Source organism: Hippocampus comes, unplaced genomic scaffold (assembly GCF_001891065.2).
Source record: "Hippocampus comes isolate QL1 unplaced genomic scaffold, H_comes_QL1_v1.1 scaffold366, whole genome shotgun sequence".
In the NCBI taxonomy this organism is placed as follows: domain Eukaryota; kingdom Metazoa; phylum Chordata; class Actinopteri; order Syngnathiformes; family Syngnathidae; genus Hippocampus; species Hippocampus comes.
Window position 1 is genome coordinate 317,906 of NW_017805541.1, and position 25,395 is coordinate 343,300.

The window sequence follows — 25,395 nt, forward strand, 5'->3', positions numbered from 1 at the left end:
GGTTTATGGAGAAGTGGCAGCAAAATAAGCCAATAGAGATCCCACGTTGGCTGGGGATAGCGGGGTGGGGCTTAACGTGCCGGTGTGGATCGGATGTAGTGTCCACCACTGACCGGATAGCGTTCATGTAGAGCAAGTTTTGTTTTTCGAGTTTTCCGTACTCTTCGATTTATTTGAACGTTAAAGCTCATGTCCTCGGAAGAACGCGAAATACTGGCTGTATGGATCACATGCTGGGAACAGTACCTTATTAACATTGAAGGGAAGTAAAATTCCAAGCTCTTTGTACTAGACTTCAAACAGTATTCCGGTGAGCACCTTATCGCTAAAGGAGTCGAGCTAGTCGACGCGGCTAACGTTAGCCTCCGCTTTATTTGCGCTGTTTGGAGGAGTTCCTCCGAGTTAGCGAAGCCATGGGGAACCGGGGCATGGAAGACCTGATTCCCCTCATCAACAAGCTCCAGGACGCTTTCAGCTCCATCGGGCAAAGTTGCAATTTGGACCTTCCGCAGATTGCCGTGGTCGGAGGGCAGAGTGCCGGGAAAAGCTCCGTTTTGGAGAATTTTGTGGGCAGGTAAGCGAAACGAGCTAGCTCCGATTATGCGACAAAAGTTAAAAATGTATTTGTTCGTATGTAAACGATCTCATTGTGCGTTTTGTTTGTCTATTCGACGCTTAAACATTCCAAACAAGTGTAGTTTTCATTCGGTGAAGCTAACAGTCCATGCTAAGTCCTCCAGCCTGTCGTAAACCAGTTTGGTAAAAGACTGCACATTCAGCAACTTGAAAATATAAACTTTTATCATACACTTTATGTAATATTCCACTTGACTGCGCATGAATGTTGGTTCGGACAGAAAACTTCCGTATAAGCACAGATGTGTTCGGTGCACTCAGTGTTATGATAATTATGATGAATTAAATGCCACACCCACACCGTTGACATTTTCAAATCCGATTGTGTGATTTTTACTGAGTCGTAGCAGGATGGCTTGTTCTGTTTTGAGTCGAATCATATGTAAGCTCAATTTCCAATGTAGAATGTGCATTATTGCAGCTGGACTTAGTGCACTTGTCTTGTACAATAGCCCCCTTTTCAACAATTTTTGTCCAAAAGCGGAGACAGCGGCTAGACATAACTTCCTTGTACATCTTCCTCTTTTGCAACTTTTTGGGCAACTCTGAGGCCACGATTTCTGTCCATTCTCATTGCAATTTATCCTTTCCTCTCCCTCCTCTTCCGCAAATAGGAACCGCCTGCAGAGAAAATACTAAACAAGCTCACTCTCGGCCTGCTTGTTGAGCAGGTTTTGGCAGCGCTTGTAGCCCAACCTGTGTCGGAGAATGAGACAAGAGGAAGAACAGTAATTGGCATTAGACAGACATTGGGTTTGAGAGCCTGTCGTAACTTGCTCGCCGAGATAAATGCGCATGTGGGATTTTTTTTTTGAGAGAGAGAGACATAACACATCCATATCAGATATAATCCAAGACCGTCGTTGAGACCTCAGTTTCACTTGCCAACCTATGCAAATGTGCAGTGACCTTTACATTCTCATTGACCTTGTGCAACCGGCCCAATAATGGTGTGACGCAGCGGCAATAAACATGGAGTGCTTGGGGAGTTGCCCAAGAAATTCAATAAGAACGGGTGTGCTCTTGTGTGGTGACTCACAGAGGAGGCATCCAGAATACAATATGAATGTAGTGAATTGAATACAACTTTATTGTCAAATGTGCTGTATGTGATGAAATTTCTTCCCTCTCAACATAAAACAAGAGGAGCCGCTGTGGGTGTCCGCGCCGGCATCAAAAGAAAAGTTATTAACAAAAAATGACAAAATAATACAAGACAACACATGAGACACAGACAAGTGTGCAATCTTAACAACCCCTTTCCTGCATACACTTTGTTGTCTGAAGCAGTTATAGATGAAAGAGGAGCGAATCAAAGTGTCCTTTTCACCAATGGATCAAAAACGCGATGCTGCAATGTGCACACGTCTGCTACAAGCTAAGCTTGAAAGCAACAAGAAGCTGTAGCATCCATTAACGAAAAAGAGAGGTTGGCTCTCTTTTCCTGTCCCATGTAAATCCGCTTCAATTCCAAGCCGCGACTCCCAGTTCCACATACGCATCGGCGCTGTGCGCTGACACTCCTTTCTTCTCGTCGTCGGCTCCTCAATCCATGCATCCATCCATCCAGCCGCAGACTGTCCATCAGCACTGACCTTTTCGCTGAACAAAGCGGGGCTGTGGAAATGCTGCCTACTTCAGGCGCAAGACACAAGCGCCCCGGGGATGTCCAGCAACGACAGTCAAATGGCGCCGACATTCCTCCCAATCAAAAAATCAGTGCTGGTACGCGTGTGCTGCCGAAAAGGCGCAACCACCAAGCACAGATTCTTCTTCTTTGACGAATGTCGTGGCCAAAAATGCTGAAAACAGTCCACATCAGGTCCACACGACGTAAAAACAACACCATGTGACGAAACAAAGACAAAAACAACAAAAACGCAAGGCTCTTGAAGGGCACTTGCCGACGGCTGCCTATTCGGGCGCCATCTTGGGGGAAAAAAATCCGGCCTCTCAGGGCATTGCTCACAATGTAGTGGTCATCAGCATGGGATGTGGCCAAAGGACGTCCACTTCTAAGAGAAAAAGGCACAGCAATGGCCTTAATGGCACAGCAATGTATTAAAAAAAGACTTAAGCTTGTAACTGAAAACAAAAGTATTTTTTCCAGCTCTAAAAAGCTTCCCTCCCCACTGACGTCAAAAGAAAAAGGGGAGAGTGAAAGGCGGGAGTTGTACTTCAAAGAGGCAGTGCCACATGAATTATTGAAGTAGGGGAACACAAAAACATTTTTGTTCCACCCTTCGATAATGGAGGATCTCGTAAAAAAAAAAGAGCACGTCCGGTATTTCTCATTTCAGCACTGATTACGTTAACCATTACGTTTTTTACTGGCCCCGTTACATTGGTCACATGATGTCAAAATGCGAAGAGCGTGATAAGGACGACTGTCTAAACACTGGCTCTAATTCAATCAGGACATTCATTGGTTGATTCACGGGTCTAACGCCTCTTGTAAATTTTGCCGTTAAGTTCCTCGTTAGACAACGGCAAAAAGCACTGAAACATTTCAGTTTGACTTTCAGTTCACCGGTAAAGGTTCAAATGCGTTTTCGGCTCGTTTCCCTAACCTGCTTTCATGGAACAGAGTGGACTCGACGTCAGCGGTTACGCTGTCGAGATATATATTTTTTCCCCGATTCTGATAAAGACCATATGATATCCGCGTTCCTTTTCTTCTCCCGCCTACAACGTCTCACAAAGCAACATATCTGAATAGCAGGGAGGGGCGTCCTTTGTTTGCTGCTGTTGTCTCCCACCGGAGGCGTTTTCTCATTTTTAACCCAGTTGAGTCGGGTTCAATTGAGTTGGCCGGCCGTGCTGCCGTTGATGCGATTTGGGCCCGCATTCCCGGCGAGTGTGTCACAGGTGAGCGGAGCGCAATCGGATGCTGAGCCAGAGGCGAGCTAAGGGAATCTCGTCTGCCTTGTGGATTTGTGAATGCTGCTTTCTATTAACAAGGAGCAGACATCATCTTGTTTAGTTCATCAAGGCCCGTATGGGTCCCGACACTTTGAAATACATTCCCTCTTTCCATCGCTTGCGAAACGTCAACACTAGCTTTTCTTGGACAATGATTCATTTAATGAGTTGCAAAGTACACCGGGCCATCTGATGTCGAACGGTCAATTCTGGGAAGCCGGTCCACTTGGGGTTTGTCTGGATTCCTGTAGGAAAAAAAAAACAAAACAAAAATAAAATGGCGTGAAATCTGTGCAAACTAACCTCGTCTGTTTTTTGCTGGACAGATTTTCTGTTCTTATTGCCAACGCTGTTTTCTTTTTTTAACATTTTCATTTATCAGCAGCTCTCGGCACAACTATTTGTTCGGTATATTGATCGTCCAAATTACCTCATTGCTCCTTTTATGGATTGTGCCTTCGGTTTATGTCGTCTGCTGTCTGTTGTGTGACAGTCCAATGTTTGTGGTCGTGTCCTCTTGAGAGAGAAGGTATGCAAGAGAAGCAATGTTGGAACATCGAAATCAAATTTCCCTCTGGTGTACACCAGCTCATGCTATACACCTCTAATTAATTGTAGCATTCTAAACCATCATTGGGGAACCTTAAGTGCCCGAGGGTCACATTTGATTTTTACAGGAGGGAAATGGGGCAAGTCGTTTGTAGAATTCATTAACCAACTAATAAACGCGTTGGATTTAACCAATTTTCGCACAGCGTTTGCGATTATTTTCACTTTTATTTATTCAAGCAACCGCTTGATTAAAAAACTCGTTACAAGTATTTTGAAACGAGTTTTCCCCCTCGCAGACGAGCTCCGATAGGATTTTGATATTTTCATGGGTGTAAACAATGACATCACATTTAGTCATTGATAGAGCGGACGCAGCCCGGCTATTCCGATTACTGTACATGAAATCTGTCCCGATTGGCAAAGGGAATGTCCCGTTCCTGTGAATCGAAATGTGAAATCCCATTCGGATCAGGCCGTTTATTCCAATTTTTTAGGTGTTTATATGAAGCGTTTTCATTCCGTTTGCTCATTGAGTTAGGGTTAACTCAAGGCTAACGTTTTTCAGTCAGGACGATTCTGGTGACATGCATGTGCCACATTGGAGGCAGGGCATCCTATCTCGACTAACAATTAGCCAAAAGCTTGGAATGTGACTTTAGTGAAGCAAATTTACATGTCCATGCCTGCACGTTTATTTTACTGGGGCGTTTTTCAGTCAGGACGATTCTGGTGACATGCATGTGCCACAGTGGAGGCAGGGCATCCTATCTCGACAAAGCCAGCCGTCCTGGGTGGGGGGACGGCCTTTGTCGTATCGGCCGCTATCAGCCTTATCTGCAGTGTTGTGAATGAAATGCTGCCCGCGCCGTTGGCGTTCCATTATAAACCCATTAGTCGACTCAACTATTGAGGCACTGTATCATTGTAACTGTCTGGCTTTACAAAGATAATGAAGTATATTTTCTCCCAAGAGAGTACGATGCAGGGGAGCCGCCATCTTCTTTCCCTAGCCTCCTCTCCCTCATTTCTCTTCCTCCAGAGGGAGTCTCTTTGGCCGACTCTCGGCCTCAGCCATCCATAATGCATGAAACCATACACAATCTGCTCAGCCTCGTCTATCATTTACAGCGCATCAATAATGGAATCTGGGCCTTTTGCCTCCCTTTCGATCGGCCTTCGCTATTAAAGCACTTCTCTTTGTGAAGACGACTTTGCGGATGGGCTCTTTTATGGATGCGGTTATACCTCTGCTTGAATACACCTGTGGAACGTTTCAACAGTTTGATCCGTTCGCTCGCTAGCGGAGGGCAATGCTTTGCTGAAACGCTCGTCATGAGGCGTTAAGGCCCCCCCCCCGCCCTGTCGAGTTAGCGGCCGTCAGTTCCAACAACGCCACTCTCGCGCCGGTTCACGATTTACACAATTCTATACCGTCTACTGCGCCAACCTCCCATGACACAGCACCGATGGCTTTGTGCTGATGTAAGATCCATCCAGAACCTTCCCCCGTTGTGCTCTGTCATAACCGCTGCCCTTTTATGTAGACCACAGGACTTTTCTTCTCTTCCCGGCCCCTGGCGCTGACTCACTGCTTCCAGGATGAGGTCAGCAAGCGCCGCCATGGTCCACCAGAGCGTACGATCCAGCAGACGGAGGGAATACGTCCCAGGGTGGGAGTGGATTATTCCCCCCACCCCCCCAGATATTGAATGCTAAGAAGCGACAGGGGGCGGAGGGGTGAGAAGATCCGAACAAGTGACGTTGGCCACCCGCAATAACCATAATCATCCAGCCTACAGATGTCCGCTCCCCTTAACACGACATGTTGCACTGACAGCTTTTGTTCGTTTGTGTTGCCGTCATCGATTGTCGCTGAGAAGGCATTACGGTGGCTGAAAGCACTCGTATTGACACAGGGCGAGTTCACACAAAAGCTTCTTGAAGCCATTAGCCCCGCTTGTTCCTTCAACTTGAACAATGGCCACCGTTGTTCACTCTAAAGGGTTCGAGAGACTAATGGCGCTGTAAAAGATCAGGTACCGCCGTATGACTATATACAGTGATAACTATTTTTAACAAAGGAAAATAAATTGTTAAATACAAAAACACTGAATGAAACAAAAAAAAAAGTCATAAACTCCGAATGTGGCTTACGACACCCAAACCCAAAAAAATCGACCAAGCAGTGTCTCATTAAACAAACAAATAAGGACACTCGTCAGTCCTCTAGTGCTATGACTCATTTGTCGAGTTTGCTCCACGACCTTGCTCGTAACCCAAAACACTCATACCTCAATGTGTCTAGAATATAAATAGCACTCCACAGTATTGCACTTTATAAAAAAACATGCAGTCATTCAAAAGAATGTGAAGAATGAAACGGTTTGTGCCTCATGAGTTCATTGCTGAATTTCTCTTGCGTGCACCTTGACCACAAGGGGGCATTGTAATATTTACACGCATCAATACACAAAGATGTATGTTGCAGCTTATCAATAAGCTGTTGTATCGTGAGTCATTTTTCATGAAGGGTAAAGAATTAGTGTCTGTGAGGGGGGTCATATTCTCTCTGCAGATTTTGCTGCATCAATTGTGTTCAAATATCCGTTGCTGAAATGGTTCGAACACTGCAGCATTCATGCCTGTTTTGTTCTCTCCATGACAGCGTTTTGCATTGTTTGGTAGCATTAAGCTAGCAGACATTTGTGAGTTCTGTGGGTTGGTTAATTACACGTAATAAGTCCGATCACCCAAAAGTTGAAGTCTCACTCTATTTTGAATATCGTTGAAGTGTACTCCAATCTCATGAAATTCAATGCAAGAGTTTTTCTCCTTGGAATAAAGCCCAGTTTAATGACTATTTGTATTAGATCTCTGAGTGTAAATCCTGTCCTGAAGAAATCGCAGCCTGCCATGAGTCATTATCGACAAAGCTGTTCTGTCTGCTGCTCGGTCCCAAAGTTTACTGATTAAACAGGAACTAAAATCTGGACTCCCGCATCGGTAGAAGCGTAAGGAAATCTTTCGGGGATTTGATTTTCCTCACATCAGTCGGGAGCGAGTGCGCATGAATGGTTTGCCTCAGCCTTAAATGATGTGACAAAATGACTGTGTCACATTCGATTTGGTGCGTTTGAAGGGTGCAAGGTGTGAAATCCACACCCATGCAAGTCAATCCTCATAAGGTCCTGCCGTGTGGCCAGAGAGAAGTGAGAGTGTTGCGGTTTCATTCTTTTTTTTTTTTTTTTCTTTTGCTTTCTGTCTGTGCGGGTCTCTTTTTGTCCGCCGGCCGTGTTACCCAACATGTTTTCATGTCGGCCGTTTGTTGAACTGGCTCTGTCTCTCTGTGTCACCCAAGGGACTTTCTTCCGCGAGGATCTGGCATTGTTACCCGCAGACCTCTCATTTTGCAGCTGGTCAACAATAAAGCCGGTGAGTGTGTCATGATGCAGTTTTCTCACTACAATGTCAGATCGTCACTGAAATGCATCATTGCTGCGTTGCCATGTGGCCCCTCTCTACCACCATGCTGCAGGCCGCACTCGCTGCCCGCTGCCATCATGCCGTCTTAATTTAATATTCCCTCTTCCTCCCACCCCTTTTGTCCTTTTGCCGTCCTCCAACCTGCGTGCGTAGAATATGCCGAGTTCCTTCACTGCAAGTCAAAGAAGTTTGTGGACTTTGAAGAGGTGCGTGCAGAAATCGAAGCGGAGACCGACAGGATAACAGGCTCCAACAAAGGCATCTCCAACATCCCCATCAACTTGAGGGTTTTCTCCCCGCATGGTAACCAATTACAATTAAACACATGCATTGTTATACACATCAGATTATGTGGCCGATTTGATGTTGACAAAAAAAAAAAAAAAAAAATTTGGACTGGCAACACAAATGTGAAACGTTTGTTGGCCGCAAAAACCGCCACGATTATGTTGCCATTACAGATGATTGAAGTCCGGGAGACTCCCGTTCGAAAGTGAGAGACAATTTCAGCATTCACCGACAGCGAGATTTGCTTCAGTTTACCGGACATGTTTTCAGAACGTGCCCCGTGTCTCCGGAAGTACAGCGATGTACGAGTCGATCGGTCGCGTTGTTAAGCAACAGAGGGGAATCCCGTGCTGTCCCTTTTGTTCATAAGCAAAGTTGCGGCGGAAATGAGCTTCGCACAGTTTGTTGTAACGAAGGCCTTTTTACTATTTTATAGTAAAAATCGCGATTTAATAGTAAAAATCTGGTCGTTACGATGAAGTTTATGCTATGAAGGTGTGTGTTGTAAGCAAAATCGGCAAATGGAAAATGAGTTACGTGAAATCAGGACTTTGAAATGTGAACGTTATATAGGGGTGGAAACGTAAACCGGGTACGTTGAAAAGAGGTCCGACTGTACTGATATACCTTTAAGACGAAATTCTCAAATACACTGCAATGAATGGTTGGTTAACTCATTCACTCCCGAAGACGTTTTTAAACGTCTTTTCAGACTTGGTCCAGAATTGGCTGGTACTGAATGAGTTAAATGCTTCTCAATACATGTCCTATGTGTTCTATTTTTAGGATTGATTTTTGCTCTCTACATTTTGCACCCAGCGAGATCATCGATATCCTCTTGGTGTAAAAAAAAAAAAAAAAAAAAATCTTTATAACCTTTCATCCTCTTGACACAGTTTTGAACCTGACACTGATCGACCTTCCGGGAATGACCAAAGTTGCCGTGGGAGACCAGCCGGTTGACATCGAGCATCAGATCAGAGACATGCTGTTGCAGTTCATCACGAAGGAAAGCTGTCTGATCCTGGCCGTCACGCCCGCCAACACCGACTTGGCCAACTCGGATGCCCTTAAAATCGCCAAGGAGGTGGACCCACAGGGTAAGCGCGCGGATTTCTGGTTTCTCGACTCAACCTGTTGTTTTGATCATAATTCTTGGGCTCCGTTTTTACATCTATTCTGTCAAATATGGCACATGTCTGGCACATCCGTGCAGGTTTACGCACCATTGGTGTCATCACAAAACTGGACCTGATGGATGAAGGGACGGATGCAAAGGATATCCTGGAAAATAAGCTTTTGCCGCTACGGAGAGGTGAGGCGTTTGAATGCAGCATGGTTGACGGTTGTTGACGTATTGATTCGAAAGTGAGCGTTTCGTGTGTCCGCGCAGGCTACATCGGCGTGGTGAACCGCAGTCAGAAAGACATCGATGGCAAGAAGGACATTCGTGCTGCTCTGGCGGCCGAGAGGAAGTTCTTCCTGTCCCACCCCGCTTACAGACACATAGCAGAGCGGATGGGCACGCCGCATCTTCAAAAGGCTCTCAACCAGGTCTGCTCCTGTTTCTCGTTGAAAAAAAGAAAGAACAAAAAAGTTTTGTGCTCCCAAATAAAATCCCCACCATTTCCCGCCTGCAGCAATTGACCAATCATATCAGGGACACACTTCCTGGTCTCCGCAGCAAGCTACAGAGTCAGATGCTGTCCTTGGAGAAGGAGGTGGAGGAGTACAAGAACTTCCGTCCGGATGACCCGACGCGCAAGACCAAGGCTTTGTTGCAGTGAGTGCCCTTCAAACGCACAGTCAACGCGCCGCGAGGATATTTTTGAAAATTCTTCCTCCGCTTCATCCTCCGCAGGATGGTGCAGCAATTCGGTGTGGACTTTGAGAAGTGCATCGAAGGCTCCGGAGACCAGGTGGACACCAACGAATTGTCTGGCGGTGCCAAGATCAACCGCATCTTCCACGAACGCTTCCCGTTTGAGCTAGTCAAGGTCGGTCGTGTTGTGAGGACATAAATATCAAGTCATTCCCAAAGCGGGGTATCCACCTACTGATTTATAAATTTTTTTATGAGGGGCCTCACACGGTGCAGAAAAATTCGTGTGTGGTGTACTCTAGATCAGGGGCCCCCAACCTTTTTTGCCCCACGGACCGGTTTATGTCAGACAATATTTTCAGGGACCGGCATTTAAGGTGTGACGGAAATAATACAACAAAATAATATGGTATGAGCTGCATGAAAACTGTGGCGTTTTCGAAATATAATAATAAACACAAGGAGCGTCTAATCTGGCCGCAACACTCCGATCGCTATGGCAATGTTAAATGCCTTCAAAAGACGATACAACACAAATTCAAAGTGCATGAAAATGACGACTCACCACAGCACCAAGCTTGATTTTCTGCAACCAGACGGTCCCATCTCGGGGTAATAGGAGACAATGACACCTCAAGGGTGTGGTTTATGTCGAGTGTACTTCGTAATTTTGTTTTCGTCGCCGTTGCTGCAGAAACCCCCCGCCTCACACAGGTAGGATGTCGGAAATAGCAACAGTGCTATTGTGGCGATCTCAGAGTATTCAGCCATAACTTTGATCCAGTTGTCTCGAACGTACTTTTAAGGCCGCCGTGATTTGCGATCTCCAGCAGTTTTTTTTTTACTCATTTTGCGAGCTTCTGCGTTTTGTTTTGAAGTAATTAATCGGTCACGTGATGGAGAAGCATGAATGACGTGTGTCAAGCGCGACACAGACGGATGTAACGGAGAATCCGGTAGTTTTTCAAAATAAAACATCTTTCGGATTCTGAACTAAATAAAACGGAACTAAGCCAAGTTCTTTCTGTGCGGCCCGGTACCAAATGCCCGGCGGACCGGTACCGGTCCGCGGACCGGTGGTTGGGGACCCCTGCTCTAGATCTCATCACACCAATATCAATAAATAGAATAAGCTAGGCTAACTGTTAACTGATCTGGTTTCTGCACTGCAATTGCAAACCCTTGTAATTGTCATTTTTATTGTGGTTAGTGACTTGTGAGGCGTGTTAAAAATTACTCCATACAACCAGTTGCTCCTCGATTTGTCTGGCATGAGCGCACGCCTCAGGTTTTTTGTTTTCCGAATTGGTTATTGTTCCGATTCATGTCACGCACACTCAAATCTTGTAGACATCCTCACTTTCCAATCTAGCTGTCCCATTCCTTTGTACATTGATCCGCTTTGTTGGCACAGTTATGTACAATTAAAATATTTGTGTCTGTTTCCCCAATCTTCACAGATTGTATTTGACGAGAAGGAGCTCCGGCGAGAAATCAGTCACGCAATCAAGAATGTGCATGGTGTGAGGCAAGTGATTCGTAACAGCTAACCTTTCTCGCTGTTCACGTTCACTTTGATGATTTTATAGTTACTGCAAATCATTCATGGTTTGTAATCACGCAGGGATGAATTTCAAACTCTCGAGAATTATATTTGAAGTATTGAAAATGTCCTCCCTTTATCTCCTCACTGCAAGTCTGCCAGTTGCTTTTCCGCGCCGAGGAATTCCATTTTTGTTTTGTGTTACATTTGCCTTTTGTCGACAGTATATTTGTTGTGCTGTGCTTTAATTTCATGTTCATCATGTACTTTGTGTTTGAGCTTAATTGTCTCCCTTGGGAATTCCTGTTGATCTGCTGCAGCCATTTTTTTTCTCCCCCATTTGGAATAATTTCATGTTTTGTGTGTAAGATCTGAACATGAGGGGGAGCGGGGGGAATATCTTCCATAAATCTTAACTTCCCCACTAGCTTTAGGCCTGCGTGATATGGCCTTTTTTAACTGAACTCATTCACTCCCAAAGACATTTTTAAACGTCTTTTCAGACTTGGTCCAGAATTGGCTGGTACTGAATGAGTTAAAAAAAAATCTGATCTGCAATCCTCATGTATTTCTTTTCCACATTCATAAAAAAAGCAAAGGCCATTGATGTCATTCAAAGCATATTTTCCTTTTTCAACACACTTTCTTTCTCTATTACCAACATACACTCTTTACCAAGTAATTCCAGACAGAATATGTGTGAAATCCACTTCGAGGCCATAAATGGAAAACAATCGGCAGGCAACAAGTCCCCCGGTAACTACATGCCTTCTTGTGATGTGTGACAACACAATTCATTGTGTGCCCGTCATATTTTGGGACCGCCATAAACAGAAGGGAGCCAATCTCATAACTACACGCTGGCGGAAAAAATCGAAACTCCTGTTGTCAGTGGCGGCGGTTAAATTGCTTACTGACGCTCCCATTTTCTCGTCCGCTCGTCCATTCGTCTGCATTTCATTCTATGGTCCACATGTGTGTTAACTGTCCCGTTGTGTCTGTGTACGCCTGTGCCTTGTCTCTCTATGCATCCTCAGAACGGGGCTGTTCACTCCAGACCTGGCGTTCGAGGTCATCGTGAAAAAGCAGATCGTTAAGCTGAAAACGCCCTGTCTCAAATGTATCGATCTGGTCATTCAGGAGCTCATCAACACGGTCAGGCAGTGCACCAACAAGGTACTGCGCGGGTGTCCAGCATTTCCTGACCCGGCTTGAGAACACAGGGCGAGCGTGGGCCCCGCGAGTGGGCGGGTACCCGTGGCGTGAGCCCTGTGTTCAGGCGGCGCCGTCTTGTTGTGGAGTGTTGTGACGTGTCGTCAGGTTATGAGATGTCTCGGGCCCTTGTCTGGGCATTTCTGTTCTTTTCCCGGACAAGCCGCAGGTCGTACAGCTCAGAACTCCCGCAAAGTGGCGCTTTGCAGATGTAATTCGGCCCTTGAGTTGGCGTTGCCATCCGTTGATAAAGTGTGAAAACCTTTGGCTTGTACCTTTCTCTTGCCTGTTTCTTCTAGTCACCAACTTGAAACGACTAACTGAACGCAGACCCTTTCTTCTCTCTCCCTGTCTCTTTTTTTTCCTTCCCCTTTCCTTCCTTATTCTTTCTCCGTCTGCCACACAACCAAACGCGCTCTTCTAACCTTGCGCCCCCACCCCCCACCCCCTCCAGAACGGGGCTGTTCACCCCCGACCTGGCTTTCGAGGCGATTGTCAAAAAGCTGATCCTCAAACTCAAAGAGCCCAGCCTCAAATGCGTGGACCTGGTGGTGTCCGAACTCACCGCCCTGGCCATGAAGTGTGCTGTTAAGGTAACCGCGGGACTCGCCCGGTGAGAGATTGGCATGGAAATCATAGCGATCCCTCTCATCTCGAGTCAGCTTCACACCTTTACTTCCTTGTGTGACCTGGCCCAACCCTCCTGCCATTTGTGTTCCCGTTTTGTCAAGTACATCAGAGATTTTAAGCGCAACTTAAAATTTCCCCTGTGGACCACTTCCATGAAGTCGTCGGTAGATGATTGAAGTGTCATTTCCCCACCGCCTCCGCATTTGCTTTTCTCCCTCTTCCCTCCATGTCCAAATTCCAACCCGGCCCACCTGGCCACACTTCCCCACTGAGCCACGCCGACGGACTGACATGCGGTGAGGGTGGGATAATGTGTTAAAGGGCCCTGAAGGCGCTGTGGATTGAGTTGCCATAGCAACAGTGCTCCACTGCCCCCCTGTGGACAGAGGACCGTCCACGCCATCCCACCTATGCTTTTTCACATTCTGCCACTTTGCCTTCTCATCCAGCCTTTCAAACGTGTACTGTCAGCCAGAGATGACGATTTTATTTTATTTTATTTTTGGGCTTCCTAAAATCCAATTTTTAGAAACGCAAATTTTCGTCTGGCTGACGGTAAACTCTGCACTTCCTCGTTCGAAGAGATGTCTGCTGTGTATTGTGTGTTTTCGAAAGCGTGTCGCCCTGAAATGGCACTTGACCGTCTCCTTCCCTTTTCTTTGTTCTCATCTTTATTATTCTCACTTCTCACTCCTGTCCCCTCTCTATGGGTAAGTCGAACTAGGTTCAAACTCGCATGTCTACTCAAGTGTTTTTTTTTTTTTTTTTTGGGGTTTTTTTTTTTTTTTTTTTTAATCGAGCGCTGTCTTGTCTTCCAGCTCAATTCCTACCCAAGGCTGCGAGAGGAGACCGAAAGGATCGTGACCACTCACATCAGAGAAAGGGAAGGAAAAAGCAAAGACCAGGTGAGGCCGGATGATGAGCTCTCTGATATTGATTTTGGTCTATAAAAAATGCAAACCTCACCCAGTTTGAATAGTTTCTTTCGACATGTGTGACACTCGTGACGTTTAATTTTTTTGTTCACTGTGACAAATTGACAGCGCGTCTCTCGTAATGGGGTTTAATTGTGACCCCGCTGTCCTCTTTGTGATTTTCTGCTTCAAATGAAGGTTCTGCTGCTGATTGACATTGAGCTGTCCTACATCAACACCAACCACGAGGACTTCATTGGCTTTGCTAAGTATGCACCTCCAGCCTTTCCCTCCCTCCTGCTCTTCCTCCCCTCCTCCCTCCCCCTTGCCTTACTTACAGCTTGTTTTCGGTGGCTCTACGCCCCAGTCCAGATAGCGTTTATTAAGTGCTCGTCTTACTTCCAAAAGGAAGATGCCCGTCATCATAATCAAACAGTTTGTCGAACGTGTCATTTTACACATTGAAAAAGTTGCGACTACTTAAGCTGCATGGAAGCTGTAATGCATCCGTGCTCGAACACGCCAGCCTGGAATAGAAAGGCAATGAAGCGGCACTGTTGTCTCTTCAATCAAATGCACAACCAAAAGCCTTTCTTAGGCATCTTGAATGAGAGGTATGAGCATGTCGGCATGTGAAAGCTGCCTAGTGACGTTCAGTCCAGCAGTTGAAATGACCCATGTTAACATCTCCAGTCGGTAGAACCTCATTCCATGTGTTTTCCAGAAATTAATTTTTCTAATGGAGTTTTCGTGGACCGGAACAGTACTGCGGTCATACTAAACCATCATCTTTACGTTCATAAATCTCTATTGTGAATTGGTGATTGTTGTTCCTTTCTGAGAGGTATGAGCATGTCAGCATGTGAAAGCTGCCTAGTGACGTTCAGTCCAGTTGTTGAAATGACCCATGTTACCATCTCCAGTCGGTAGAACCTCATTCCATGTGTTTTCCAGAAATTAATTTTTCTAATGGAGTTTTCGTGAACCGGAACAGTACCGCGGTCACACTAAACCATCATCTTTACGTTCATATATCTCTATTGTGAATTGGTGATTGTTGTTCCTTTCTTTGCGTTTCAGAATCGGTAAATCTTTCCCATTTCTGCTCAAATTGCGTCTTTTGTAGTCTCATTTTAAGTGTAACTTTCTGCATTAGAAATAATTCCTCCACCGCTTCGCGGGTCGGTGGTTTAAAGCTTTAAATCACATCTTTACCATTGCTTTTTTTTTTTTTTTGCTCACTGAATGAAGGACTCAAACAAGATACTCATACAGGCGTTGTCCCACCCATGTTTATCGCAGTTTTGCAAGGTTTCGAACAGGGGTAGGGAACTCCGGCGGGATATGGCTCTCGAGGAACCGGAGTTCTCTACCCCTGGTTCAGGTTATTTTTCACCCGTGACGTCATGATTTATTGAATATCTGCAGTTACCTGTACAGCTCTTTACACAATCAACCGATCATGTCATTCCCAAACTAACCACACAAAGTTTCACATTAACAAATTAAATTCAGTCTGCCTGGCAACAAATTGCTGACTCTAAAAAAAAAAAATAATATTGCAATTTCAAGGAAAATCTCGTGTTTGACTGCATGTACTCGGTGTAATGGTAGATGGTCGACGCATCTGCTCGGTGTGTTTTTGTGTGTGTGTGTGTTTTGCGGCGTCTGACAAAACACGTCAGTGCAAATCCTCGGTGCATCGCATCTGCATGGCGAGTGGATTCCCCTCTATAATGCGTCAGAGCCCAGCCGGGGCTCTTTAACGGTTCTTATGACATCACTTTCAGTCTTGACTACAGAAGGCTGGATGATGGTAGCCCCCCAGGGTACAGCAACAACAGGTGGGATGTAGGGGTGTGTATACATACATACGTGTGTGTGTGTGTCTGTGTTTTTGTGAAACAGAGAGAGAACCAGAGAGATTTCTTACTCTCAAACCAGGCTGTAAAATATTCTGTGGTTTCAGCAACAACAACATTAAAAAAATGGGGAGTGGCATCGGCGTTCTTTGAGTTCCGTTGTATATTTCAAACCTCTCCGCCTTGCCGTCCGTGCTCATTGTCTGGTCTGTTTCTCTTTGTGTGATGACAGCGCGCAGCAGAGGAATACAGCGGCCAACAAGAAGCGGGCCATTCCCAACCAGGTAGGTTCCATCCGATGCCGTTGGCCTTTTCACAACTGTCAAACTTAATCTCCCCTGACGGACGTCTCCCATTAGCGAGCCTATTAATAACGCCCGTCTGAAGCGCTGATTTTAGGCCATGGCTTTTTTAATCCACCTCGACCAACGTAGCTGCCAATAAGATCCACCCGGTTTGTTGATTTAACCGCAGGATGTGCTCATTGTTTCGACTCATCTAGCCAGACGTGTGTGATTTCAATCCGCTGTTGTTCAAGACGTGATACGCTGACATTTAGTCAAACCCCCCCCCCAAGCCTCCGTCTCCTTGCTTTGCTGCAGCCCCCCACCCCACAGTTTGCAACTACGTTTGCATGTGAGTGCCTGGCAGTATTCTTCGGCTACAATTAAGCATTTAATGCCCTAATTGTAACGTTTGTGTTTCGTACATTAACTCCATTAACTCTCCGGTGTCTGTTGTATTGAAATTGAGAGCGTGCATGAACCTGGCGCGTGTCACCCTGCGCTGTAAAACTATGACCGCACCAAATTGTGATTTGAGGTGAAGTCATTTCTAATTGCATGTAACTCTCTCTTGCTCTGTCTCTCCCTTCTCTCATGGATTCCCTCCTTCCTTCCTCCCCCCCCCTTTCCCCTCCCAATTTCTCCTCTCTCCTCTCCCACTCCTCCTGTGCACCCTTCTTCCTTCACACCTGCCTGCTTTCTCACTTCTTCCGACTGTGGTTTTACGCTACCCTCCCTCCTTTTTTTTTTTTTTTTTTTTATTTGCTTGAATCCCCCTCCCTTCCCCTCCCCTTATTACCACAGGGTGAAATTCTGGTAAGTACCCACTGATATAAGCCGCACCTTGCCAGGCAAGGCAGCAGAGGTAAGGCCGAGCAGCAGAACCAAGGCGGTCGTGTACGGGGCCGAGTCGGGAGACAAGCAAAAGTCGTCGCCCTCACCGTACTGAGTTGTTTTACCCCTCGACAGCTGGGCGTTTTTGGCGAGGTCCTGGAGGAGAAGGTAGAGTCTCCAGATTGATTGCGGTCCTCCCAGTGCCTTGCCAGTTACCAGTAATTTAGAGCTGCCCGGTGCAATCACTGTGAATTCTTTTATAACAAGACAGTAATTGTCTGCAATTCTCTCCACGCCACTAACATTTTGAACGCACAACGGCACACGCTCGGAGATGCCGTAGACGGCGCCGGTTCTTGTTGTCTTCAGGCTCTCGCCTCTGCTGCCCACCTCGTTCTCGGCGGACCCAAAAAGTCTGCCTGGTCTCATCCTAGACTTCAGTAGGGAGTCGAGGCCAATCAACAACATACACTAGTCATGTCTCATCCGTGCATGTCAGCTTAACATTTGACCTAACTAATGTCATATGCTCTGTGCATTAAAAAAAATGACGTGCCAATTCCAGCATTCCTGTCTGTCCTGCTTCTGTTACTGATTAAGGTGACGGGTATTTGTTTTTGAATAACAGCCACTTAAAACCGAGCTAATGTGTTATGCTATGCTCTAATCTCGTCTTTAACCCGTGCTGCAACTTCACTCATTAACAAACGCTAGTTTGCCAGTATTGGGAAAAAACATGCGATACGATATCAGAAGATTTTGATTCAAATGAACCACATTGCCGTGTTCAAAAAGAAATCACTAGAAATCATAACAACACTGAATGGAAATGCAGGTAGTATATTCATTGATTGAGTTTTTTTTTTTAATTGTGTACTGACAGTACAAAAAAAAAGTCACATAGTGAAAGAAAATGTCCTGCCGTTGGGCGAAGTTGAAATTTCCGATGGCAGTGTAATGCAAGCAAAAGCAATCCTGTTTTATGGGAAGAAAACCGTCCATGATACACAAGTTGTAGTGTAGCATCTGAGAAGTGATCGCACCCGTTTGCTTCTCATTTGTGTCGCTGCATCTTTCGCCGGCTCCTGCAGAGAAACACTCTGAAGTTTCTGAAAAAGTTTTTTTTTTTTTCCCACTGGCTCCAAATGTGTCGCGCTTTCCCACCCGTGTTTGCGCCTTCGAAGGAAGGAAGCTTTCTTTTTCATAAAGAAGCCACCCTGAGCCAGGGACCGCAGGACCATTTTTTTAACAATATGTCCGTTAACACATAATCAAAAGTTGTCTGGTCTCACCTCCCTTCATTTGTGGAGATCTTAGTTCGGTGAATAAGACGAACTCTTTGCATGAAGCAAGCGTCTATGAACCGCTCTCCTCCCTCCTGCTTTAAGCCCAAATTAACCCCGCTAACCTGCCGTCTTGCTGAAAGGCTGACACTTGCATACTGAAGTCACCACTCGAGCCGTCCGAGCAACATCTGCTTGTGTTTGTGGCCTTTTTTTCTGTGGCGTCAAAAAGGACTAACGGCGCACGGCGCTATCATCAACGTCTTGTTCTGCATGTCGTACTGTCGCGCCCATTCTCCTTCGACCCCCGCCTCTCTGTCATAACACATTAGCCCTTATAAAGAAGCTTAACATTTTGCATTTAGGATAGAAAACAACAACGGTAAGTTGGTAAGTTTTTATTCATGTCATTCACGTCACAGGATTTTGATGATTCTTTCGTCTTGAACTGCTGTACTGACGGCGCTCTTTCTCCTCGATTGCGTCTTTTGATCAGGTGATCAGAAAAGGCTGGTTGACCATCAACATTAGCATAATGAAGGGGGGCTCCAAGGAGTACTGGTTCGTCCTCACCGCAGAATCCCTCTCCTGGTACAAAGACGAGGAGGTGAGGAGTGTCTTCGTCACACCGGCTAGCTTGCGTGCGTGTTGTGTATGTCCCAGCCCAGCCTAACCAATGTGCAGACTACTGTTCAGCTAAAGCCGGATGAACAGGTAGTCTGAACACTGGGCAGGCGGGGGAGTGAGGAGGGCCTCTGCTGGGAGGAAGGGCCCCGAGGTCAGTGTGGCCACCGGCCGCCCGTTACTTGGGACAGAGTACACAGAGATTAAACATTACCTTGCGGGTCAAACGTTTTGAGAAGTCGCATACATGTTGGACCTCATGCTGCTTTTCACATCAACTGCAGTATTGTGTCTTCCAAAAGAGGCCCGCGGTGTCATTTCAACCATTAAAAAAAAAAATGGCTACAGCATGTGCATGCAATTGGCGAGGCTACGCTTCTAATATTGCGTTTTTAACACGCATATAAACTAGTTATTTTGCATTCAAGCCGTTTACTTCAGTTCACAACTCAAATGTTCAGAGCAAATCACGTCGCCGTAGGGTCATGAAAAATAATGCTGTAAAATGCGCTACTTACCGGTCACCATTCAGTCATCTTTTTCCGAAGCCCCCCCCGTTCCCATTCAGTAAACTTAAAGCATTCAAACTCGACCACAGCCGGCGGCCTCGAGCGCTAACTGAACACGTTGCACTTTCTAATGGTGGCTGCCGCCAAGAAAGAGAGAGAGAGAGAGAAGGGGGCGAGTCGCGATGCGAGCGGGGAGGATGGTGGAGGCAAACTGACGTGGCAGGCGGGCTGAAGTGTTCCAGCCGGGATCTGACTTTGGAATTTGCAGGAAATCGTACTGGGTTACGGGGGCCAAAGGGGGTGTGGGGGGTGGCAATAGTGTGTGTTTGTGTGCTGGCGTGCAGCCGCAGTGTTTGCACTGTGGGTCCAAAATCGTCGTGCGAGGGTCAGTTTGTCTAGAGTTGGACATCATGTGTCATGTTAACAGGTATACTTTTTTTTTTTTTAACTTTGGTGGGTGGCATTTGGCGATGTCACGTTTGGGCTCCCGCCACCCTTCGCAGCCATAAATGCTTCCAGATGTTTCTTCTCACCAGTGAAAGCTGGCACCCCGCCCCTCCACACTACTCCTTCCGTTGCTTTTTTTTTTCGTCCTCCCCCACCCATCGCATTCCCTGAATGTGAATTTGACACCGATTTGATGGTGCGTTACACAAAAAAAAAAGTTTCCCCCCCCCCCTCTCTACCTCTGTTGTCTGTTCACAATATCACAAGGTGTATTTTCTCTTTTAAGTGTCTGGAGTGCGTTTATTTATTCAACTGCAAAAATGACCAGGCGTCTGTTATTTGAGAAATGCGGTCTTCATTTAAAAAAAAAAAAGGAAAAATCATTCCTCCTCAAACACAAAAGTTCTAATTAAAATACACGTAAGATCCCGTCATTTTTATAATATTGTTACCATCCAGTTCAGCAGCAATATCCACCGGCGCATCTATTTTCTGTAGCTCTTGTCCTCATCGGGGTCACGGTTAATTTCAGGCAGAAGGCAGACTCCATCCACCCTTGGGAGTGGTCGACAGTCGCAGTCAATTGCGAATCTTTCAGTGAGCGGGCAAAAGTCGAGGCGTCTTGTTTGAGGAAATCTGGCAGTATCGTCTTTCTAGGTGTCAAATGAACATGAATGGATTTTGATGTTTGATGTTCCCTCGTTGCAATTCTGTGTCGCCCCGGTAGGAAAAAGAAAAGAAGTACATGCTGCCCCTGGATAATCTGAAGATCAGAGACGTGGAGAAAGGCTTCATGTCCACCAAGCACATCTTTGCAATCTTCAACACGGAGCAGAGGTCGGCGACCATCTCTTATCTCGCCGCCCGCCCGCCGACCTACACGAGCACGCGTACACGTTTATCGACACCTTTTTCAGGGGTGCGCTAATAATGCGGTTCGTGTGCGCAGGAACGTGTACAAGGACTTACGGCAAGTCGAGTTGGCGTGCGACTCTCAGGAGGACGTGGACAGCTGGAAAGCGTCCTTCCTGCGGGCCGGAGTTTACCCGGAGAAGGACCAGGTTAGAGCAGTTCTACAACACGACAGACTACAGCCACTAAAGCTAATATATTCAGTAAATAACACACAATGACCAAGAGGAGAAGAAAAAAAATGATGCAAAAAGTTTTTGCGGTCTGTCAGTCTTGAAAATTTCCGTATTAGACTGTTGAAATGTTAATCCGTCATTTAGTCCGTGTTTTAAAACTTGGGCCCTGGTGAGCCGATCCTTGGAATCGACGGTGTACCTAATGAAGTGTCCAATCGTATTTCCTAATCTCGTTTTCTGTGGCCTCCTCAGACAGAGAACGAGGATGCGGGCCCGGCGGACACGTTCTCCATGGACCCTCAGCTGGAGCGTCAGGTGGAGACCATCCGCAACCTGGTGGATTCCTACATAGGCATCATCAACAAATCCATCAGGGACTTGGTGCCCAAGACCATCATGCACCTCATGATCAACAGCGTGAGTTGGTCAACCTTTCATGAGCTTTTTTTTTTTTTTTTTAAACCTCTGGTCATGTCATCAGAATCATTTTTATTGTCCACGTTTGTTAATGGCCAGCAAAAAAAAAAAAAAAGTAATTGTAACACAATATCAGAGATGGGCACGTTACCCTCTTTTGCTGGTCCGTCCTCCGTCCGTGACCTCGGTACCCTTGCATCATTGTCCCTCCATCCTTATTCATAAAATTATCGTCTTCCGTCTCAGGCTCAAAATGAAGTTCTCGTAACAGGTAAAACCTGATACTTGGTTGTTGCAAATCTGCCCCGAGAGGTTAAATTGCTTCTCTCCTTTATGTGCTTTGACTGTCCACTAGGTGGCAGTGTTGCGGTAAAAAATACAGTTGCGATTAAAAAGGCTGTGCTTGCGTTTTATTAGCTTGTTAAGAAAGTACAGTGTTTGGCTGCACTCTGGCCTTGTTATTTTGCCTCCCGTCACCTCATACTTAACCCGGACAATTAAAGGGATGGCCGATGGCCGAAAACCCACTTCCGTCCTTGCTTAGTCCGGACTTTTTAAAAAAACTTCTCGTCCTCCTTTCCAAAAATGGACGTCCATTCGGGGACGGAATGCCCATCTCTGCAAAATACTGTGTGTGCATGTGTGTGTATATTTAATATGATTGTGACGTATACTTTGGACGGCTCCCCTCCAGGCAAAAGACTTCATCCACTCGGAGCTGCTGGCTTACCTCTACTCGTCGGCCGACCAGAACAGCCTGATGGAGGAGTCGGCCGACCAGGCGCAGCGCCGGGACGAAATGCTGCGCATGTACCACGCCCTCAAGGAGGCGCTGCACATCATTGGCGACATCACCACCAGCACCATCAGCACCCCGGTGCCCCCGCCTGTAAATAGCACCTGGATACAAGATGCCAGGTGAGACGCCGCGCCGTGTCCAATACGCATGTTGGTGATGAAACAAGTCTCGTCAGCGTAGCAGGTAGTTAATTTGACTTCCTTGTGTCCTCCTCGCAGCCCAACCCCTCAGCGCAGGCCGCCCCCGTCCGCAGCCCCACCACCGAGCCGCCCGCCGGCGGTCCGTGGGCCGACGCCGGGACCCCCGATGAACCCCTCCCCGGTTTTCGGCGCCGCACCGCTCAACCCCTCCTCGGGCTTCGGCGCCCCTCCCATCCCCTCTCGGCCAGGCCCGGCACCCTTCAACAGCTTGCAGGACCCCTTCAGCGCGCCCCCGCAGATCCCCTCCCGGCCCGCGCGCATCCCGCCTGGCGTTCCCAGGTATGACCCCGTAACACGTTGCCCTCAACTCCCTCACTACCCAACCACAAGTCTTTCTCTGTCGCTCTCTTTCTGACTTCTGTCTCTGTCGGGATGTTTTGGTTTCACTGCGTGTTCTCCATCTTCTCTCCACACTGCAGCCGAAGACCCCCTGGCGCTCCCTCTCACCGACCCACCATTATCCGCCCTGCCGAGCCCTCCCTGCTAGACTAGACCCCATGGGCTGAACCCACCCTAAATCTCTCCTGTGTGTCTTCTATGTTTGATCGGGGTGAGGAGGTGACGATAACCCACCGCGTATCGGATGCATTTTCAGCAACCACATCCTCCCAGTTGCTCGATCAATCAGCACAGAACATTAAGTAAGCCATTGAGGAGCAGTGATGACAGCTCAACAGTTTGGTAGGGCCACTTTTGAAAGGAATGATTTTACATTCATAATACGGCTTATTATTGTTGAACTAAAAGGAAAAAAAAAGATGATATACAAGTAGGACGTCACCATTGTAGTATTTCATATTTTCTGTCATCCAGGGGTGGCTTGAGATATGAGTGACCTGACTTTGCGATCGTTTGGCTGCTCTTGTTGAGATACCAGCGCTCGATGTGGTGGCGGTGAACTCAACTCAACTCAAGAAAAGAAAAAAATTGTTTTTTTTTTTTCCATTGCTTTGTATTTTGATCAATGGAAAAGAAAATGCGTGGATTAACTCGATATCCTAGGGTCATTTATTCAATCTATCATATGAAAACCTAAATAAGAAACCGAAAATAGAGAATTACTACACGTTGTGTTATTTAAAGCAATCACACAACGTTGTCTTCATCTGCTAGCGGAATGCTAACACAATGCAAAACGCCATGAATGACCCAACAAGTAGCATTGATATTTACAGTGCTACGACACGTGTAGCAACACAAACGATGCATCAATGTGTAGGGAGACAGTATAACAATACCGATAGGCATATATATTCTTTATTCGCTGCCAAAAGCGCCAAGTATTGCGGCATCTTACTGTATCGCAGTAAAAATCGTCTTCATTTGTGTCTCCCTCATTATTCTCAATGATGTGTTATGCTGCCCCCCAGTGGCCAGGTTGCGCACACCAAAAAGTTGCACTGAATTTAATGAAGACAAACTAAATTAAAATCTGGACGAAAACATTGTCGAGTGCTGTTTTCCCTCATTAAAAAAAACTCATTACAAATGTTTGCTTTATTTCGGGAAATGGAAGGATGAATTCATTCAATCATTTCAAAGTCGATTTGAAACACGAGCGTGGCTAAACTTGTATCTCAAGGCACCGCTGTGCAACACTGCCCCCAAACTTCTGTGCATTTTTTTTTTTTTTACCTCCCCATCGAGTGACATCTCAACCATTTGACAGTCTTACATTTTAAAAAGAATTACGTTCGCCATATGAAGATATAAAATGAAAGCATTTTCATATTGGTTGTGAAAGCTTTCAAACACATTTATATGTAGCCAAATCTTCTCATCCCATTCGCTTCAGTTCTAAATAAGCATGTCTTTTCTTTTTTCCCCTCCCCAAGAATAAAACGTCGAAATGTAGCTTTCAGCTCGTGAAGGACCCCCGTGGCCCCTCCACCCGAGCAGCCGCATGCACTTTCTCCCCACTATCTATCGTGCTTATGACTTTATAGCCGCCTCTATGCATTAAAACTCTTGTAAATACTCCGAGAGGGGAGGTAGCACTTGTACATCTCATTATGTCAACACGCTTTAGATTTCGACCGGGAAGCATTAACGGCCACATTGTGTGTCACGTGACTAACTTTTATTTATAACCCGTCATGTTTTTGGTTGTCTATGGAAAGCGGGGGCTCGGTTGTCTGCTTGCTTGAATTCAGGGTTTCCCAAACCTGTTTGAGTGGTCCCATTGTGTATTAGCATATAATGTACATAAACCACTAATAAAGAACACATGAAGGCTGACTGAACATCACTGAGGCGTCTTTTTTAACATTTTTTATTAATCTTTGACAATTGGCAAGCTGCTAAAAGTGGTGCGTTTGGGAAGCCCTGCTTGGCTGAGATGACCATGGATTGTGGGGGCTTCTTGTGTTCAATGGTGGTGGTCCTTTCTGTGTTTTAAAGGCATGTCTTGTCCTCAGATTATTATTTTTTAATTACAAAAACTGGGCTTGAGCAATGTTACATAAAATGCAAGAGCAAATGCAGCATTTAATGCCCTCCCCACAAACAGAAAAATAAAAGGGACAAAATGGTCACTTTATTCTCCACCTTGAATTCATCTACCATTCAGTGTAGGTAAATATATGCTAATTATAGATTGTTGTATTTATATGCCGTTTGAAAAAAATAAGACAACTGAAAGAAAAAATAAGAGAACTTGCATGTTGTACTTGTCACCAATGAGTTCCTTTTTTTTTTTTCTTTGAATACCCACTACAACCTTTAGTACGTGGCTCTCCAAGTGGCTCATCACTCGCAACGGTAAAATACTGTTGCGTTGTTCGGCTAATGGTCGTTTTTTTTCAGCGAAAAACGCCTTACTATACATGGTCGTTTTTTTCGACTAAAATAGCCTTACTATACATGGTCGTTTTTTTCGGCTAAAAACGCCTGACTATACATGGTCGTTTTTTTTTCGGCTGAAAACGCCTTACGATACATGGTCGTTTTTTTCGGCTAAAAACGCCTTACTATACATGGTCATTTTTTTCGGCTAAAAACGCCTCACTATACATGGTCGTTTTTTTCGGCTAAAAACGCCTTACTA

The 25,395-nt window shown here is 45.9% G+C and overlaps 1 protein-coding gene across 6 annotated transcripts; it reads left to right on the forward strand.

The window, feature by feature from the left end:
* The first annotated feature begins 94 nt into the window (after nt 1-94).
* On the forward strand, nt 95-24,765 carry dnm2a (dynamin 2a). 6 transcript variants are annotated; one of them, XM_019879280.1, is made up of 21 exons: nt 95-574; nt 7,469-7,542; nt 7,747-7,896; nt 8,778-8,981; nt 9,098-9,196; nt 9,275-9,435; nt 9,522-9,664; nt 9,743-9,878; nt 11,164-11,231; nt 12,913-13,051; nt 13,907-13,993; nt 14,201-14,271; nt 16,097-16,148; nt 16,953-16,964; nt 18,762-18,872; nt 20,573-20,682; nt 20,795-20,906; nt 21,186-21,350; nt 22,045-22,268; nt 22,368-22,628; nt 22,769-24,765. In XM_019879280.1, exons 1-21 carry the CDS (start codon nt 414-416, stop codon nt 22,839-22,841), a joined length of 2,613 nt encoding a protein of 870 aa, XP_019734839.1. In that variant the 5' UTR covers nt 95-413; the 3' UTR covers nt 22,842-24,765. The 6 variants fall into 6 exon arrangements, with proteins under 6 accessions (XP_019734839.1, XP_019734840.1, XP_019734835.1 ...); XM_019879276.1 differs by lacking the exon at nt 12,913-13,051 and adding an exon at nt 12,284-12,422 and having other exon boundaries at nt 96-574; nt 22,362-22,628; XM_019879277.1 differs by lacking the exon at nt 12,913-13,051 and adding an exon at nt 12,284-12,422 and having other exon boundaries at nt 96-574.
* Nucleotides 24,766-25,395: the final 630 nt, after the last annotated feature.

Excerpts from the sequence above, each read along its gene's own strand:
- dnm2a (XM_019879276.1), top strand. The coding sequence starts at position 414 with ATGGGGAACCGGGGCATGGAAGACCTGATTCCCCTCATCAACAAGCTC. Across the intron at positions 575-7,468 it reads TTGGAGAATTTTGTGGGCAG|GGACTTTCTTCCGCGAGGAT; the intron begins GTAAGCGAAACG and ends GTGTCACCCAAG. Across the intron at positions 11,232-12,283 it reads AAGAATGTGCATGGTGTGAG|AACGGGGCTGTTCACTCCAG; the intron begins GCAAGTGATTCG and ends ATGCATCCTCAG.